This window comes from Gopherus flavomarginatus, chromosome 1, assembly GCF_025201925.1.
Source record: "Gopherus flavomarginatus isolate rGopFla2 chromosome 1, rGopFla2.mat.asm, whole genome shotgun sequence".
In the NCBI taxonomy this organism is placed as follows: Eukaryota; Metazoa; Chordata; order Testudines; family Testudinidae; genus Gopherus; species Gopherus flavomarginatus.
The window spans coordinates 174,169,977-174,188,679 of NC_066617.1; the positions used below are offsets into that span (position 1 = coordinate 174,169,977).

The window sequence follows — 18,703 nt, forward strand, 5'->3', positions numbered from 1 at the left end:
CTCCCACTCCCATCCAGAGTGAGTGATTGGTTTATCCAGGGAAAGGATCAGGGAGACAAAGTAGGAAAATGTCCAGTGAGCCTTTGGAGAATAGAGGAATGGATTTCAGTACTAAAGGGGGCATCTACACAAATGTGCAATTGAGTGGAAGAAACAATAAAAGATTTCCAGCTGTATTATTATGGGCTTTGAGAGAATTTTGAGGAAATCAATCCTTCATGTACTGTTGTATTTTGTTACCAGTAATCGATTTTCTGATTTCTAGATTGACATTGGTTACACCTACTGTCATAACCTATTCCCAGATTTGGACCTTAGCGTCCAAAATATGGGGGTTAGCATGAAAACCTCCAAGCTTAGTTACCAGCTTGGACCTGGTAAAGCTGCCATCACCCAAAAAATTAGAGTGTTTTGGGGCACTCTGGTCCCCCCAAAATCCTTCCCTGGGGACCCCAAGACCCAAATTCCTTGAGTCTCACAACAAAGGGGAATAAACCATTTCCCTTCCCTTCTCCCTTCCACGTGTTCCCTCCCTGGGTTCCTGGAGAGATACACAGAAGCAAGCTCCGTTAATCTAAACAGAGGGATTCCACCCTATTTCCAGTCCTGGAAAACACAAGCACCGAGAGAGAGCCAAGCTCACCTCCCCACCCCCTCCTTCACCCAGAGGGAATACAAAGTCAGGCTAGTAAATCTAACACACACAGATTTCCCCCTGACTTCTTCCTCCCACCAATTCCCTGGTGAGCTACAGACTCAATTCCCTGGAGTTCCCCACCAAAGAAAAACTCCAACAGGTCTTAAAAAGAAAGCTTTATATAAAAAGAAAGAAAAATACATAAAAATGGTCTCTCTGTATTAAGGTGACAAATACAGGGTCAATTGCTTAAAAGAAATATGAATAAACAGCCTTATTCAAAAAGAATACAATTCAAAACATTCCAGCAACTACACACATGTAAATACAAAAAAAAACATATAAACCACTGTCCTTTCTGTACTTACAACTGGGAAACAGAAGATTAGAAAGCAGGAGACAGAAATCCTCTCATAGCTGAGAGAGAGTACAGGCAGAAGACCAAAGAACAAAGGACTCACACACAAACTTCCCTCCACCCAGATTTGAAAAAGTCTTGTTTCCTGATTGGTCCTCTGGTCAGGTGTTTCAGGTTACTCCTTTCCAGGTAAAAGAACATTAACCCTTAGCTATCTGTTTATGACACCTACTTACTGGGCTGTCTTTCTTTTCTGCTTGGTTAAGGTATCAGTTAGGCCCAGAGCATTTGCTATGGCATGACATTACGTAGATTCAGGGAATAAAGACATGATTGCTGACACAGCACTTACCCTGGATGCTCCTATCCAAGAAGCACTTACCTTACTGGTGACACACATCTGTTCTATTTTGAGTTTCTTTTTGGATCTAACAGTTTTTTCTGTTCTTACTTGACTGAATGATAGAGCTGGGTGAATTTTTTTTTTTGACCAAAATTATTTTTGAGAAAAATGCACATTCAGTGACACCAAAGCAATTAGGCAAATTTGACACAAATTTGCAAAATGTTTAAGTCAATGAAAAAACTTAATATTTTTTTCAAAAAGTATAATTTTTCACTGACATTTTGAAAATGAACATTCTTTTTTTTAAATTTGAAACAAATTTTCATTTTTAAATTCCCTAATATAAAACATTTTTCAAACTACAATGTCTTTTTTTCCCTCTCGTTTGCCGAAAATTAAAAAAATATTGGTCTTGAGTCAACCTGAAATATTCTTTAAATTATTTTTTTTTCAGATTTGCCAGCAAACAGAAAAATCTGTTATTTGTACAACTGTATTTATTCCATGACACCATCTCTCTGTCAGAGTTTCTTTTCCAGGTTTTGTGAAACACATATAATAGTCTTCTGATCCTGTGAAGCAATATGCTTTGGAACCTCCATGGGCTACTTCTGGGACAGAGGATTTTAATTGATTTTCCTATTTCCTCTGATTTTAGAAAAGAATAATGAAGGAGATAGTTAATTTTTTTTATCTCTTTGATTTTTCTGACTTAATACGCTTCAAGAGGGGCTTGAAAAACAACACTTCAAATGATGTAATGACATTTTAGGTCACAGGCATCTATTCTTTTGCCATGAATTAAGAAGTTACTATTGCCTAGCTGCAGATATACTAGTTTGCATGTCCCTTTTTTCATTGCATCCCAATGTTAGTATGTAGCAGTACCTCATTATTTACTTACTTTATATTGTAATAATTTCAGTAAAGAAACAAAATCTAAGTAGTTACTAATAAGGAGCTCTGATGGCACCAAGGAGATGGAAAGCAGGATTTTAAACAAACAGTTAGAGTTTCCCCTTGAGAAAAGGAATTTCCTGGTGACATAAAGGTAGCTTATCCAGTTCTATGCTACCTTCCCTTGGCCCCCTGAGCTAAGGGAAAGTTAAGGGTGTGGCTAGAGCACTTTGGCTTTACTGGACTGGTGGAGTAGCTCTTGTAGTGCTGCTGTTTGGATAATTTTCTTGGGGCTGATTTGTCCCCTGGTTGTCCCCACACCGAAGACTTGGGGGCGGGGGGAAATGGAAGGGTGAAATAACATGCTTCACTCTCTCTCACATATTCATGCACTGAACAGTGCTTGGCTGGACCTGCGGACTTGACCCAACAGAGAACCACAAAACTTAGGCTGCTTGGAACAGACATAAATAATGTGAATTTTGGTATTGAACATTTTGAACAGAAAGTGCTTCTCACAGCGTGAGAAAAAAAAATTTCTGGAAGCTGTTGTGGGAAAACAGTTAAATTACAGGGATCTTGGATGGGTTGATACTAAATGCTTTGCTGCTTCTAACACATTGTTACTGTCCTCCTAGTTCTGCCCACAGGGATATTCTCTGCTGACTCATTTGGTTGACCTGCAGTCTATTGTACATTCCACAGTTATGCAAGGCTTCATTAAGGCACAGAGACATACTTAGAGCCTTGGCTTCTGGAGTCACACGATAAAATGAGAATCTGAGATCACTATAAAAATAAATGTTTCAAATCCTCATTGAAAAAAATCTTGAAAATCCGACTGTAGTGGTGCAGTGTCATCTGCCTAATTCTGCAAAGAACCCTGACCAGTAACTCTGAGAGATGTGAAATGTTCCATTCATCTTAATAGTTTGTCTGAAATGCACTGATCTGAGAGGATCCCTTGCTGATCCCTCCATCACAGAGGACTTTGTGATAGGGAAGGGGACAGTTAGCTACTGCCATTCAGTCATGGCTCTACAGGGGTGCTATCAACACCTCTGTCTCCTCCTCTCCCCCCCCCGCCACTCCCTCAGCCCTCCTTCCACTAGGATGGATTTGAGCCCACTGGAAGATGGGGACCAGTGGCTTGAGGATAGGGGAGCACCATCCTGCTCAGAGTATGGTGGTAGGCTCCTCACCAGCCCAACAGATGGCTCTTACATCGGTGGCCATGGCCATTGCTACCCAGGAATGGTAGGACCATGGCCCATTGATAAGGCCAGAGGGGGCCTCCCTGGAATGTGCCTAGATCCCTAATTGTCTCAGTCCAAGATTTATCCCTTATTTAGCATTTGTTCTGGTAATGTGTTATACCCATCTCCTATGCACATGCTGAGTCCAGCCCTTAGATAAGACTGTTCATTAGCTGTTCTAGTGTATAGCCACCAGTTGGCCAGCACTCTGCTCAGGACAATCGCTGCTTCTGTAATGGTAGATCTACCACTGTGATTTCCTATCGTCATTTTTGTTCTTCCCATCTAAATATATAGGAGGAATTCAACATCAATTACTTTTATTGAATTAATATCTTATCAGCTTTTGTTTAAATGGAGACTCACTTTTATGATGTAAATACCTCCTTTAAATGTTGTCCTTTGGTAGACAGTGGCCAAAATTTTCAGTATAAAATTACCATATATACTTGATCATAAGCCAATTCATTTATAAGCTCACCCCCCATCCTCCAGATAGATAAGTAAAAATGGAGAATTTTTATGATCCGTTCATAAGCCAACCCCATAATTCAGGGGTCAACAAACTTTTTGGCTCCTGGGCCATAAGGAGAAGCCGCTGGCAGTCTGAGATGGTTTGTTTACCTCGATTAGAGTGACCAGAAGTCCTGATTTTATAGGGACAATCTTGATTTTTGGGTCTTTTTCTTATATAGGCTCCTATTACCCCCCCATCCTTTGTCCTGATTTTTCACACTTGCTGTCTGGTCACCCTAACCTTGAGCATCTGCAGGCACGAAGGTAAACCTAAGTAAACAAAGTGTCCCAGTTGCTTACCCTGATGGGACAGCAACTGGTGGGGAAATTTTTGGGGGGGAGAAGCTGGGGATCAGGGGAGTAACCCCTGTGACCACCCCTCATGACCCCACCTCTAGCCTGGGACCTCCCCACTCTCCTCATCCCATCCCTTCCCACCTTATCTGGGACAAGGGGAGGATGTCTCTGGTCTGGCTGGAGCTGCTCCGGCATTCGGCAGTGCAGCCACAGCCTGCTCCCGCAGCCAGGCAGCTGCTTTGGAGGCTGGGGAGAAGTAGAGAGACTTTGACCTCGCCTCTTCCCTTCTCGCTCTGCTGGCTGTGCTGCCTCTCTTTGCTCCCTCTGTTGGGGGGAGGGGCTGTGTCCCACCTCTCCCTCTCTATACCCTTTCATAAGCCGACCCCCTTCACTGGTGCTTTGCTTTTTTACTAAAAAAATTCGGCTTATGAATGAGTATATATGGTAAGTGCCTAGAGCATATTCAGGCACTGTAATAGGGAATGCTGAAGTACTGAACGCTGGTATCACTGGGCGCTGCAAATCTATGGATTTTGGTGCCAGACTTCAGGCACCTAAGTTTAGAAATGTTGGTCTGTGCCCAAAGCAGGTTCACTGTGGACCAGATTCTGACACATTTATCTTCTTTGAATAGGTCTCATTGACCACACTGTAGGTGTGAGTGGCAGAATGTGGCCCTAAATCAGTAGGTATAGTTTGCTATGCATATATAGCAATATGTTCTTACGAAGCTTAATTAAAAAAATATACTACCTGCTTAAAACTGTATACCATCATGTGCATGGCATATATCTGCTTACATCCATGGGGTGAGGGCTTTACTTTTCAGTGATAAAGTTAGAAAGGTGTATTTCTTGTTATTACAATACTTTGCTTTTTTGTGGGAGGAGGAACATAAAAGGCTAAAGCATATTCCTCGCTACTGAGTATCCAGTGAATTAGGTTTTATCTTTCATAGTTTTTTTTTTGCTGTAAATTGGCCAAAAATAAATTTGAAATTGTTTTCACTAGCCCTATTTTTAGAGCATCAACTAAAGAACCCTTTTATCTGATATAAGTCACAGACTGATGAGAAGGGGGGCTGGGCCCAGTGGTCAGACCAGGGCCAGGAACAAGGCAGGCACCGGAACAATCACAGATGAGGGCATTAAGCAGCTGATGGCCTAATGCTGCTGCTGGGCTTAAGAACTTGTCTGGTTCCTTCAGCCAATTGAGTGGTCTGGCTAATCAGGTGATTGTGTTGCAAGCCAACTGTGATTCAGTTGTGAGTCGTCTGTTGCTTTTTGGGGAGGTCAAGCTTGCTGGTCCCGGACTCAGATGCAAGCCCTAATTCCTAACAATTTATTTCACATTTCATTGGGGAGGGGGAGGAATCTATATCTGCTCCAGATGGAACTTGTGACTTTTGAAACTGCTGTGACTTTTTTGTAGATTTCAGGTAGGAGGGAGGCAAGTGTCTTTTAAGGGAAACTTCTTTACAATCCTAATCATGTAATTGTTGCTGCATAATCCTTTTTGCACATGGTTGTAGCAGCCATAGAAAAAGCCCATGACATTTTTGTCGTTCATTGTGTTTACTCAAAGCGCAGGATGGTTCATAAGTATCTCTGAAACAAGTTTGAGAAGATGGATTTTGGGAATATTCAAAATCTCAGATCCCTACTTTGTGCTCAGTTTATAAATAGTCAAATCAAAACCCAAGAGCCAGGCACTCCTGACCTTTGGGATGTTCAAAATCTGTATCTGCATTTTGCTGCTTCAACTCATCTTTTGTACAAACTTCCCTTTGGGGCTAACACTGCAGGGGACAGACTAACTAGGATTGTTTTCTGATTAATTCTTCTTGAGGCCAACAGTATAAGAGAATTTATGCATCTGCTTTTCCCCTTGCTGCATATCCAAGATGCTTCTTGAAAAGCTCACGTGGTTTTTCCATCAGCAAAGCTGACTATAGCCTCCCAGGGGGCTTGTGCAAAATATCCTCTTGGGGATCCCAGTCATATCAAAATGAGTCGAATGACAGCATTGCTTTTCAGTAGAGTTAATCCTGCTTATACTAAATAAATATAGACACTTCAGGTAAAGAAAACAAGAATGATGTACAGAATAAAGAGACAGCTGGGGAAACTGTGTCCATAAAATGCCCAGCACAATCCCTGCCCCTGAAAGTCTTACACAGTAAGAAGCAGAATTATGGGGCTCCTGACATTACTAAAAGAGGAGGAGAACAAATAGTTAAAGCCATTAACTCCAATTTGTGTCACAGCATGAGTACAGCCTTATAGGATAACTTTGCATGTGGTTTTAAAGCCCACAGTTCAGTAGTTGGTATATCTCCAAAGTGCATGTTGTGGCCCAGATCCTCAGCGATGGTTTTAAAAAAAACCCAGGGCAGCTCAGAAACTGGGCCCAGAGGGGACTTTTCCAGACCTCTCATTCCTGAAACTGTGTGCAAAGCTTGATCTGAGCCACCTGCCCTCAGCTCCAAAGAGCTGATACGGCAGGTATAGGGACGCGTTTCCCTTTTATCCCCAAACGTACCGACTGCTATGCTTGTAGAGGGAGTGGCAGCATTAGTCTCATGCGACTGGAGGATTCATCCAGATTGAGATGATCCTCCCAATGTGGAGCTCTGCTAGGTCTAGGGCCCGTAATCCACTGGGGCTGCAATATAGTGGGTGCACTGCACCAGATGATCCGGACTTGATGCTGTCTGTGCCATTGTATGAATGGATGTTGTAGTCCTGCCACAAACAATCATTTAGAGAGACTATTATATCCTCTGTGTATTGTACTGTGCAGTGTGACAATCAGGACCAACTTCTGCTCAAGACGATTGGATGATTTAGTTGGGGATTGGTCCTGCTTAGAGCAGGAGGGTGGACTAGGTGACCTCCTGAGGTCCGTTCCAACCCTGATATTCTAGGATTCTAAGTAGACATGAAATTTATAACAGCTGCTGCAATACAGGTAGATGAAAACATCAAGTTAAGTTACCGATTCAGCACTTGAAATGTGCTCTTGATTACAAAAATTAGCAAATATATACCAGCAAATAAGTTAATTTTCTTCAAAATGTGAGAGATCAACTTGAGTTCCTGGATATACTATGTGGTATTTTTGATACTTAGATTCTCAACTGTTTTACAGAAATGCTGCACTAAAAAGTATTGCTGCTAATCTGTACAGAAACACTCGGGTGAATGGTCACTGCAGCAGCAGCTGTTTGTTTCTAAAGAGTGAGAGAAGTTATTCATGATCAGCAAATTATAAACTGAATGTCAACTTGCAATGTTTCCACTGCTTTTGTGTTTTGTTTGCAAATATTTCAGTGACTGAGGGTCTGTTCAGAAAACCTATTTTGAGCACTTAACTGAAATACATCTTGTGACTTGATTCAGGGGGAAGTTGTAAAAGCCAAGTGACCATTTAAACAAAAGATAAAATGTTCAATATTTCCGAAGTCCCATTTTCCAAAATGGTTTAGGTGCCTAAGTCTCACTGAACAACCGTAGGACGAAAGGTCTTAAGTCACTAAGGTGCCTTTGAAAATTTTACCTGTGGACTAATAAATGATAGAATTATGTTCCTGCAGCAGCTTCATCTTTATCACATTTATAACTTATCATGGCCCCACCTTTCTCTTACCAGCACTAAAAGTTGCCTAGCACTAGCTCTAGTGCTAGGTTGGCTTTTGTGCTGGCTTTCCTGTGACACTAAACACTCATTCTGTCTTATTTCCTCCCTGTTTGTGGCCTCACTGCTTATCAGCGAAATGAAGTGAATTGGTCTCCAGACAAAAAGCAGTATGTCCTCTCTTTGTAAGTCAGACAAACACCTAATGTGTTTTCTGTATAGGGCATATTATGCAGTACTTACCATTAATGCTCAAACAATGCCTCTGTATCCTGTTCTCCTCAGCTGTGAAACTCATGGTCCTACTTCTCTTCTCAGGAGTAAATGGCTCTGTGCTTTCAACTTTTGTCTGAAAAGAAAAACAGTGAAGTACATTAACCACAAATGAACACTCCTCTCCCCATATTATACTGGCTTCATTTCCATTATCATCCTGTGATCAGACAGCAGCATGCACTGTGTTCTCTGCACTGTGTTCAAAAGGGTGCCACCCATCCTAGATGGCCTGCTTTCCCCACTCAAATGTGGAGAATAGATTGGTACACTGGTGAGAGCTTGGCAGCTGCAACACAACACTAACCAAGGATGCCTGGCCAGAGTCATCCCTGGAAGGTTGCCGTAAACGCCGCCATCCCTGGAACTGACAGCCAACTGCAACCAGACGTTGTCATCACCGAGGACCGGAAGAAGATCATCATGGTGGACATCACAGTACTCTTTGAAAACAGGATCCTGACCTTCCATGATGCCTGAGCTCGAAAGCTGGAGAAACACGCCCCTCTGGCTGACACCCTGAGATCGTCGGAGCCCTGGGCGCATGGGACCCCATTAATGAGCTAGTGCTAGCAGAATGTGGAGTCAGTCAATGCTACGCTCGGCTGATGCAGCAATTCTGGTGTGGATGCTGTCAGGTGGTGGAGGGACATTTACCTAGAACACATCACTGGACATTGGCGATACCAGGAGGGATGAGCTAGAATGCTGATCAGAAGCACAATAACTCAAATACTTTCCTGGTAGACTGGTTTTTTTTTGTTGGTTTGTTTGTTTTTTTTCTCCTCTCTAAATGGACAACCTATCCTAATTCTCAGTTACTGAGGGACAATCTCCACTCATTGATATATTTTGCTTTCCACAACCAAATCTCTGAACAACTTTTCATGAGTTATGTATCTGAGTATTTGGATTCTAATATCTAAACTGTATTGTTAAATCTATTTACCTAAATTTGGGTTATTGCTGATTATGTACTCTATGTATCATATGACTTTTTGAAAACACTTTTTGCATTTGTGGATAATCTAAGCATTATATCCAGATGCACAGACACTCTTTTCCCAACCTATGTATTACACTATGCTTTGTCACTATCAGAAGTGCTAGGTGGTAAGAACAGGGCTATACTGCATGTGCCCAGGTTAGATCTCTCACTGTGCCTGCACTATGCTTTTTGCAAACTCACTTGTGTTTCCATTGCTAGTTCTCTTGGTCAGTGTGCATGCCAATGATGTGGAAAGGCAGGCGCAAATAAAACAATACTTTAGTAACACAACAGATGGCCATGGTTGTTTAAATGTTTCCTGTAGTCCTGATGTTGAGGCTACTAAGGGGATCTAGCAACACTTTCTTTTCTCTCAAGCATACCCTTGTACATGTAAATCCATGGAGCAATTACAAAAGTGCATGAGACTGATGGTGGTGAATCGTGAACCTTGATAGGTGACAGAAAATTGGAGGCCCGTAAATTTGATAAATACACTTGTATGTGTAGATTTAATAATGCTGCATGAAGAATTTAACAAGAATATGGCATCATGGTATCATAACCTTAGTCCCACATTTGGACCTTAGCGTCCAAAATATGGGGGTTAGCATGAAAACCTCCAAGCTTAGTTACCAGCTTGGACCTGGTACCTGCTGCCACCACCCAAAAATTTAGAGTGTTTTGGGGCACTCTGGTCCCTCTGAAAAACCTTCCCTGGGGACCCCAAGACCCAAATCCCTTGAGTCTCACAACAAAGGGAAATAATCCTTTTTCCCTTCCCCCCTCCAGGTGCTCCTGGAGAGATACACAGACACAAGCTCTGTGAAACTACACAGAGAGACTCCCCCTCTCTGTTCCCAATCCTGGAAACAAAAAGTACTTTCCTATTCCCCCAGAGGGAATGCAAAATCAGGCTAGCAATCCAACACACAGATCTCCCCTTGATTTCTTCCTCCCACCAATTCCCTGGTGAGTACAGACTCAATTTCCCTGAAGTAAAGAAAAACTCCAACAGGTCTTAAAAGAAAGCTTTATATAAAAAGAAAGAAAAATACATACAAATGTTCTCTCTGTATTAAGATGATACAACACAGGGTCAATTGCTTAAAAGAATATTGAATAAACAGCCTTATTCAAAAAGAATACAAATCAAAGCACTCCAGCACTTATATTCATGCAAATACCAAAGAAAAGAAACCATATAACTTACTATCTGATCTCTTTGTCCTTACACTTAGAAACAGAAGACTAGAAAGTAGAAACTACTTCTCCAAAGCTCAGAGAAAGCAGGCAGGCAGAAAACAAAGACTCAGACACAAACTCCCTCCACCCAGAGTTGAAAAAATCCGGTTTCCTGATTGGTCCTCTGGTCAGGTGCTTCAGGTGGAAGAGACATTAACCCTTAGCTATCTGTTTATGACACATGGAAACTCTGTTCCCAAAGTGCCCAGGTCAGACCCCAGGCACTCCAGTATAGCTGAAGATAACTGTTAAGGATACGTGACAACATCTTTCACAGTTGGGACCTTGTGAAACCCCTGTTGAGAGAGCCCTGGCACAAAGGCAGTTAAATAAGCGCAACAAAGATGTGGCTACACTCTCTGTGAATTGGATTATGCATGTACCTACTATATGCAGTTTGTGTGTGGACAAAATTAAGTCTAATCCAAGCCTACAATATTAATAGTTTAATATATCTTGCAGTGATGTCTCAAACTCAGCATTATTAAAATAGCAGAGAAATAAAAAAGGTTGAATGGACATTGAGAAACTTCCTAAAAATATTCTAAAACTGCTAGATAATTATCTTAGATCTAGTCAGGGAATGGTAAAGATAGCATATGATTGGTCAGATGGTAATATATAGCAAAGACCCAAAGCGAACAGTTTGCAAACAACGCATTGGTGGAAATTGATTTGCATGAAACGTTTCTACAGTTAAACAAAACCCAATCACTACAGGGCTGATATTTACTTATGCTCATGCTGAGTCATACCGTACACACTGTAAGTAGTTGCATTGCATTGATGGATTTACACACAATAAGTTAGTACTCAACTCTAAGAAAGAGGGTAGAATCTCTTAACAATCACAAAAAGAAAGAGGGCTGAATACATGGAATAAATGGTTTACTAAAAATGATTTGTCCAGCCTTTCTTTCTTGGGCTTTATACAGCTATAAATCCTAATCAGCACAGCAGCATCTAGTTCCTTAATGTCGTTCTGGTTCTTCTAGTGATGACTTCATGACAAATAGAGATCTTAATGTCTCATTTATTTCATGCAGCTTCTATCTTGTACTCCTTCACTCTTGGAAAAGTAGGATTGCTTGGAGTAGTTGGGCATGGGGCTTTTAAAAACATTTCTTTTTGAAGGTGGTTAGGTTGAAGATTGTTCTGCCATACTGTAGCCCATGTGCAATGCATTGATAGACTCATGTGGCTTCTTTATGCAGTCAGAGCAGTGCAATTCTTAATTGTTTTGTTCCTAACTAGGTGTTTAGAACAACAGTGCCTTATGGTTTAACCACTTCTTCAATTCTGAATTTAACCACATTTGGAGGGGGGCAGTGAAAGGGCAATTAATTTAATTAATTACAAATGCTGATCAAGATAATCCTATCACAACCACAAAAAACGTAGTCATGTCTATCTGAGTTAGAAGGTAGGAGCCACTTTGTGAATGAAATATACACAACAGTTGGAATACAAAAAAGGCAGAGGGTGACCCAGAGTTGCTGTTTTGCTTGTACTGAGCATGCTCAGTAACATCTCCTGAAACTACTGTCCTCGCTCTGAACCCTCCTCCCCATCAGCAGCAGGTACAGATCTGTGCAGAAAAAAAAAATGAGGAGAAAGACTTTTTCAATTGCTGGTCCATATATGTGTTCTACACGTAGGGGATATGCATGCACATGAAGCACCGGAGTCGGAAGACTGTAACAGACTGCACACGTGCAGTACATCTCCTTGTGTTTCTGAGCAAGGGCATAAGAAGCAGTGCAGGTCAATGCCCCCTCAATTCCTTCTTACTGTCCCATGTTCTGAGTCAGAATCTAGTGTCATCTCTTTTAGCCTTTCAGAATACTTATAAATAAAATTGTAAATAGTTGTTGTTTTTAGCTTGGGACAGTTATTTTGCTATAGTTAGTGCAATTTGTTTCCCTGACTGGGAACTCCTCCTTCATGATCATGGATTATACCAAGTCCCGGGCTTCAGAGACTGCATAACTTGTGCTAGATCCTTTCCCATCAGTGAAGGACCTGCCTCTACTATCTGGATGAGAGACCTATTTTGGCTAAGTGCAGCATTTGTGGCTCATTTCCACTGAGAACTTGTTAAGTCCATGAGTTTCACATTAGAAAATGCTTAATAGAGAAGGCTATGATGCCTCTCTCAGATCTGGGCCAGGGAAACCTCCTTGTACATCAGCTTCACCAAATGAGCAGTACCCCTCCAAGCACATGCAGCAGCCCGCTGATTCAAAGCCTAAAGCCTTCCTCCTGGGTTTCCCAGGAGAGCAAGGGACAGATACCTGTCGAGACTGTCCATAAAAGACGCATGCCCATCAAGATGCGTGCCTTACGCATGGACCCTAAGAAACCAGCTCAGCAGAAAAAAAAAACCCATTAGGCTAGTGTATAAAGCGGGTAGGAAGAAGGATCTGCCGGTTCCATTGGAGAATCAGAACTGAAGCATAAGGACCTTCATTGGCCGGATCCATCCTCCAACTGAGCACTCCCTGTAGTGATGCTGTTATACTGACATTAACCCCCAGTGTAGACAGGAAAAACTCTCTCTCTCATCAGCATAGCACTGTCAACAAAACCATAGGCACCGAGTTTCTAATCTGCCAGGATCTGGTCTGCCCTCACTCCACCCTTTCCCCCAATGCCCTTCCCCTTCCCTTTTTCCCTCTCCTGCCCCACCTCTTCCTGTCCTCACCCGGCCTCTTCCCTGCCCCGTTCTGCCCCCTCCCCCAAGTGCACTGTGCTCTCGCTCGTCTCCCCTGCTCCCCAGTGCCTCCTGACACCATGAAACAGTTGATCCGCTGCAGGCACTGGGAGGGAGGCACTGATCAGCGGGGCTCACCCACAGGGCAGGAGGTGCTAGGGGGACAAAAGGAGTTGATCTGGGGCTGCTGGTGGGTGGAATACCCACCATCTTTTTTCCTATGGGTTTCCAGCCCCAGAGCACCCATGTAGTCGGCACCGATGAACAAAACTACTGTCTCTCTGGGAGGTGGCAGGGCCACCCAGAGGATTCAGGGGGCCTGGGGTCCCCCCCCCGCACCGAAATACTGCCGAATACCCAGCACTTCGGCGGCGGGTCCCGGGGCGGAAGGACCCCTCACCATGGGTCTTCGGGGCACTTCGGCGGTGGGTCCCGGGACTGAAGGACCCCTTGCTGCTGATCTTCGGGGCACTTTGGTGGCGGATCCTGGGGCGGAAGGATCCCCTGCCACTGTGGGTGTTCAGGGTACTTTGGCAGCGGGTCCCAGAGCGGAAGGACCCTCCGCCACCGAATTGCTGCCGAAGACCCGGAGTGGAAGAAGCTCCGGGGGCCCAGCCCCCACAAGAGTTTTCCAGGGCCCCCAGAGCGAGTGAAGGACCCCGTTCCGGGGGCCCCAAAAAACTCTCGTGGGGGCCCTTGCGGGGCCTGGGGCAAATTGCCCTACTTGCCGCCCCCCACTCTGGGTGGCCCTGGGAGGTGGATTTACTACACCAACAGGAAAAGTTCTTCACTGCAGCTCTGTAAATGAAGATAAACTCTGAGTGGCTTTTTTTGGTATACAATAAGCCTCTTCCCAAGCAAAGTAAATTACATGGAATAAAGACACACACATATCAGAAGAAGAGTGTCCACATTTGAGTTATGTCAGTATAACTATATGGTTTCAATTCACTGCATACTGAAAAATCTTTCCTGTATACATAAGAGCTAATACTTTACAGGTTATAAGGTACTAATATTTTTTATTGCCTGACCAAACCCTCATCTACGTTATGAGTCACTGAAATGTATGTCTAACACAGGCTGAATCTATAAACAGAAGCTTCAGAAACAATGTGTTTGGTTCTCCCCTCCCCCATAAAAAGTAATTATTTTGTATATATAGGTGACAAAGTTGATTTAATACTTCTATATTTGATAGTGCTTAAGGGGTCATTGTGTGGGACAATTCATTAATACATTTTCAGAGACCTAGGTTTAATAACTAGCATAGGTCACAATTGAAATTAGTTTCATAAGCTCATCTTAGGTTTAAATGGACATTTGTCCACATCATAAAGCTGTCAACCAATAGAACAGAAATAATAAACACTGCTGAAGACAAACTCATGACAAGAAGTAGCAGTGGTCTTGAGGGGCATGATGTATGCTCATTGGCAGAAACTTAGGGTACGTCTACACTATGAGTTTATTCCAATTTTACATAAACCAGTTTTGTAAAACAGATTGTATAAAGTCGAGTGCACGCAGCCACACTAGGCACATTAATTCGGCGGTGTGCGTCCATGGTCCGAGGCTAGTGTCGATTTCTGGAGCATTGCACTGTGGGTAGCTATCCCATAGCTATCCCATAGTTCCCGCAGTCTCCCCTGCCCCTTGGAATTCTGGATTGAGATCCCAGTGCCTGATGGGGCAAAAATCATTGTCGCGGGTGCTTCTGGGTACAGCCTCACTCCTCCCTCCCTGAAAGCAGCAGACAACCATTTCGCTCCTTTTTTCCTGGGTGAACTATGCAGACACCATACCATGGCAAGCATGGACCATGCTCAGATCAATACCGCAATCGTGGACGTTGTAAACACCTCGCGCATTCTCATGCAGTCTATGCTGAACCGGGACCTGCAAAGTCAGGCGAGGAGGAGGAGGCAGCAATGGCAGCATGGCGACGAGAGTGATGAGGACATGGACACAGAATTTTCTCAAACCGCGGGCCCCTGCGCTTTGGAGATCCTGCTGGTAATGGGGCAGGTTCTAGCTATTGAACACCGATTTTGGGCCCGGGAAACAAGCACAGACTAGTGGGACTGCATAGTTTTGCAGGTGTGGGACGATTCGCAGTGGCTGAGAACTTTCGCATGCGTAAGGGCACTTTCATGGAACTTTGTGACTTGCTTTCCCCTGCCCTAAAACGCCATAATACCAAGATGAGAGCAGCCCTCACAGTGGAGAAGCAAGTGGCAATAGCCCTCTGGAAGCTTGCAATGCCAGACAGCTACTGGTCAGTCGGGAATCAATTTGGAGTGGGCAAATCTACTGTGGGGACTGCTGTGATGCAAGTAGCCAAAGCAATCATTAAGCTGCTGCTACGAAAGGTTGTGACTCTGGAAAACGTGCAGGTCATAGTGGATGGCTTTGCAGCAATGGGATTCCCTAACTGTGGGGGGATGATAGATGGAACCCATATCCGTATCTTGGCACCGGAGCACCAGGGCACCCAGTACATAAACCGCAAGGGGTACTTTTCAATGGTGCTGCAAGCACTGGTGGATCACAAGGGACGTTTCACCAACATCCACGTGGGATGGCCAGGAAGGGTTCATGACGCTTGCGTCTTCAGGAACATTAGTCTGTTTAAATGGCTGCAGCAAGGGAATTATTTCCCAGACCAGAAAATAACAGTTGGGGATGTTGAAATGCCTGTAGTTATCCTGGGGGACCCAGCCTACTCCTTGATGCCATGGCTCATGAAGCCATGCACAGGCAGCCTGGACAGTAGTCAGGAGTTGTTCAACTACAGGCTGAGCAAGTGCAAAATGGTGGTAGAATGTGCATTTGACCGTTTAAAGGTGCGCTCGTGCACATTACTGACTCGCTCAGACCTCAGCCAAACCAATGTCCCCTTTGTTATTGCTGCTTGCTGTGTGCTCCACAATCTGTGTGAGAGTAAGGGGGAGACCTTTATGGCGGGGTGGGAGGCTGAGGCAAATCACCTAGCCGCTGATTACGCGCAGCCAGACACCAGGGCGATTAAAAGAGCACACCAGGAAGTGGTGCGCATCAGAGAAGCTTTGAAAACGAGTTTCATCACGGGCCAGAGTATGGTGTAACTGTTGCGTTTGTTTCCCCTTGATGAACCCCCCACTTGATTGACTCCTTCCCTGTAAGCAACCCACCCTCCCCCTTCGATTACAGCTTGCTTAAGGAAATAAAGTCACGATCGTTTAAAACTCATGTATTCTTTATTAAAAAGTCATTATAAAAAGAAGGAGAGAAATGACAAGGTATCCTGGGTGTGGTTTGGGAGGAGGACAGGAGGGAAGGAAAAGGCTACTAAAAACATTTCAATGTAACGACAGCCTTTTGGTTGGGTTATCCACGGGAGTGGAGTGAGCGGGTACACGAAGCCTTCCCCCACGTGTTCTTACATGTCTGGGTGAGGAAGATATGGAACATGGTGAGTGGTGAGGGTGGTTACACAGGGGCTGCAGCTGCACTCTGTGATCCCGCTGCTCTTCCTGAAGCTCCACCAGATGTCAGAGGATGTCAGTTTGATCACGCAGCAGCCCCAGCGTTGCATCCCGCCACCGCATATCTTCCTGCCTACACCTCTGATCTTCCTTTTGCCACCTCTCATCTCGAGCGTCCCTCCTGTCCTCACATTCACTGGCATCTTTCCTGTAACTTGATACCACGTCCTTCCACTCATTCAGATGAGCTCTTTCATTGCGGGTCACTTCCATGATTTCCGAGAACATTTCGTCTCGCGTCTTCTTTTTCCTCCGCCTTATCTGAGATAGCCTTCGAGATGGAGTAGGGAGACTTGAAAAATATGCACCTGCATGAGGGAGGGAAAAAAGGGAGAGAAGTATTTAAAAAGATACATTTTACAGAACAATGGTTATACTCTTTCACAGTGAACAACACTATTCACCTTACATAGCACATGTGATTTCACTACAAGGTCACATTTTGCATCTTAATATTGAGTGCCTGCGGCTCTGGTGTTACAGATCTCACATACGCAGGCCCGGGCATCAGAATTCAGCTTGCATGCGGCCATGGAAAGTCATTGTCTTTCGGCTTCTGTAGCCTTCATATACACAGTGCCCTCCTTTCCCAAAAACCAAGCAAATCCCGTTCAGTGATGCTTCTTTCCTGTTAACATGCAGCAGCAGAAGCCACCCCCCACTCCAATTCTGTGGGATGATCGCTTTACCCTTCCTCCCACCACATGGCTGGTATCATGGAAGATCACTGCTAATCACCCCCCTTTCCCTCCCCCACCACCACGTGGCTGGTATCAGGGAAGATCCCTGATAGCCAAACGTGAAAAAGCTCAGCGCTATTTCCCTCCCCCCGCTTGGCTACGAGCAAGGAAGGATTTCTTTTAAGCAACAGGCAAGCAGCCCAGTAGGAATGGCCATCTCTGTCCCCTTACTTAAATTCCTGAATTTCAACTAGGTTACCATGAACGATATCACTCTCCTGAGGATAACACAGCGAGATAAAGAACGGATGTTTCTTGAATGCCAGCAATCACTGGGACCATACACAGCTATGCTTTGTCATGCAATGATACCCGATTACTTGCTACATGCATGGCGTGGTAAAGTGTCCTACCATGGTGGATGGAACAAGGCTGCCTTGCCCAGAAACCTTCTGCAAAGGCTTTTGGAGTACCTCCAGGAGCGCTTCATGGAGATGTCCCTGGAGGATTTCTGCTCCATCCCCAGACATGTTAACAAACTTTTCCAGTAACTTTACTGGTCGCGAATGCATCCCAAGCCCTCATGGCAAATCAATCATTAAAAAACGCTTGCTTTTAAACCATGTTTTATATTTACAAAGGTACACTCACCAGAGGTCACTTCCATGGCTTCACTGTCTGGGCTAGTGGCTTGGGAGGGCTGGGAGGGTAATTCCGTCTGGGCCACAAAAAGCTCCTGGCTGTTGGGGCTAACGGAGTGCTGTGTGCGCTCTGCAAGGTCGTCCTTCTCCTCCTCATCTTCCCCCTCCGCAGAATCCTCAGCCATGGTTGAGATTACAACCCCCACCTTGGAATTCCTGGACAGGGGTGGGGTAGTGGTGGCACAGCCCCCTAAAATTGCATGCAGCTCAGCGTAGAAGCGGCATGTTTTTGGCCCTGACCTGGACCTTCCGTTTGCTGCTTTGGTTTTCTGGTAGGCTTGTCTGAGCTCCTTAACTTTCACTCTGCACTGCACTGAGTCCCTGGTGTGGCCTTTTTCCATCATAGCCTTGGAAATTTTTTCAAATATTTTTTCATTTAGTCTTTTGGAATGGAGTTCTGTTAGCACTGAATCCTTTCCCCATATAGCTATCAGATCCAGTACCTCCTGTGCAGTCCATGCTGGAGCTTTTTTTCTATTCTCAGGAGACTGCATTGCTACCTGTGCTGATCAGAGCTCCATGCTGGCCAAACAGGAAATGAAATTCAAAAGTTCGCGGGGCTTTTCCTGTCTACCTGGCCAGTGCATCCGAGTTCAGATTGCTGTCCAGAGCGGTCACAGTGGTGCACTGTGG

At 44.3% G+C, this 18,703-nt stretch overlaps 1 protein-coding gene across 1 annotated transcript; it reads right to left on the minus strand.

The window, feature by feature from the left end:
- Positions 1 to 16,558: 16,558 nt before the first annotated feature.
- On the minus strand, positions 16,559 to 18,435 carry LOC127055145 (uncharacterized). The gene is made up of 2 exons (XM_050961799.1): positions 18,021 to 18,435; positions 16,559 to 16,997 (listed from the first exon to the last, which is right to left on the minus strand). The coding sequence occupies exons 1-2, from the start codon at positions 18,412 to 18,414 to the stop codon at positions 16,696 to 16,698; spliced, it is 696 nt and encodes a 231-aa protein (XP_050817756.1). The 5' UTR covers positions 18,415 to 18,435; the 3' UTR covers positions 16,559 to 16,695.
- Between the last annotated feature and the right edge of the window lie 268 nt (positions 18,436 to 18,703).

Bases quoted from the DNA above. Each gene is read 5' to 3' on its own strand.
- LOC127055145 (XM_050961799.1), bottom strand. From the start codon at position 18,414: ATGATGGAAAAAGGCCACACCAGGGACTCAGTGCAGTGCAGAGTGAAA. The intron at 16,998-18,020 runs GTGAGTGTACCT...TCCCTCATGCAG, and splicing joins AGCCATGGAAGTGACCTCTG to GTGCATATTTTTCAAGTCTC.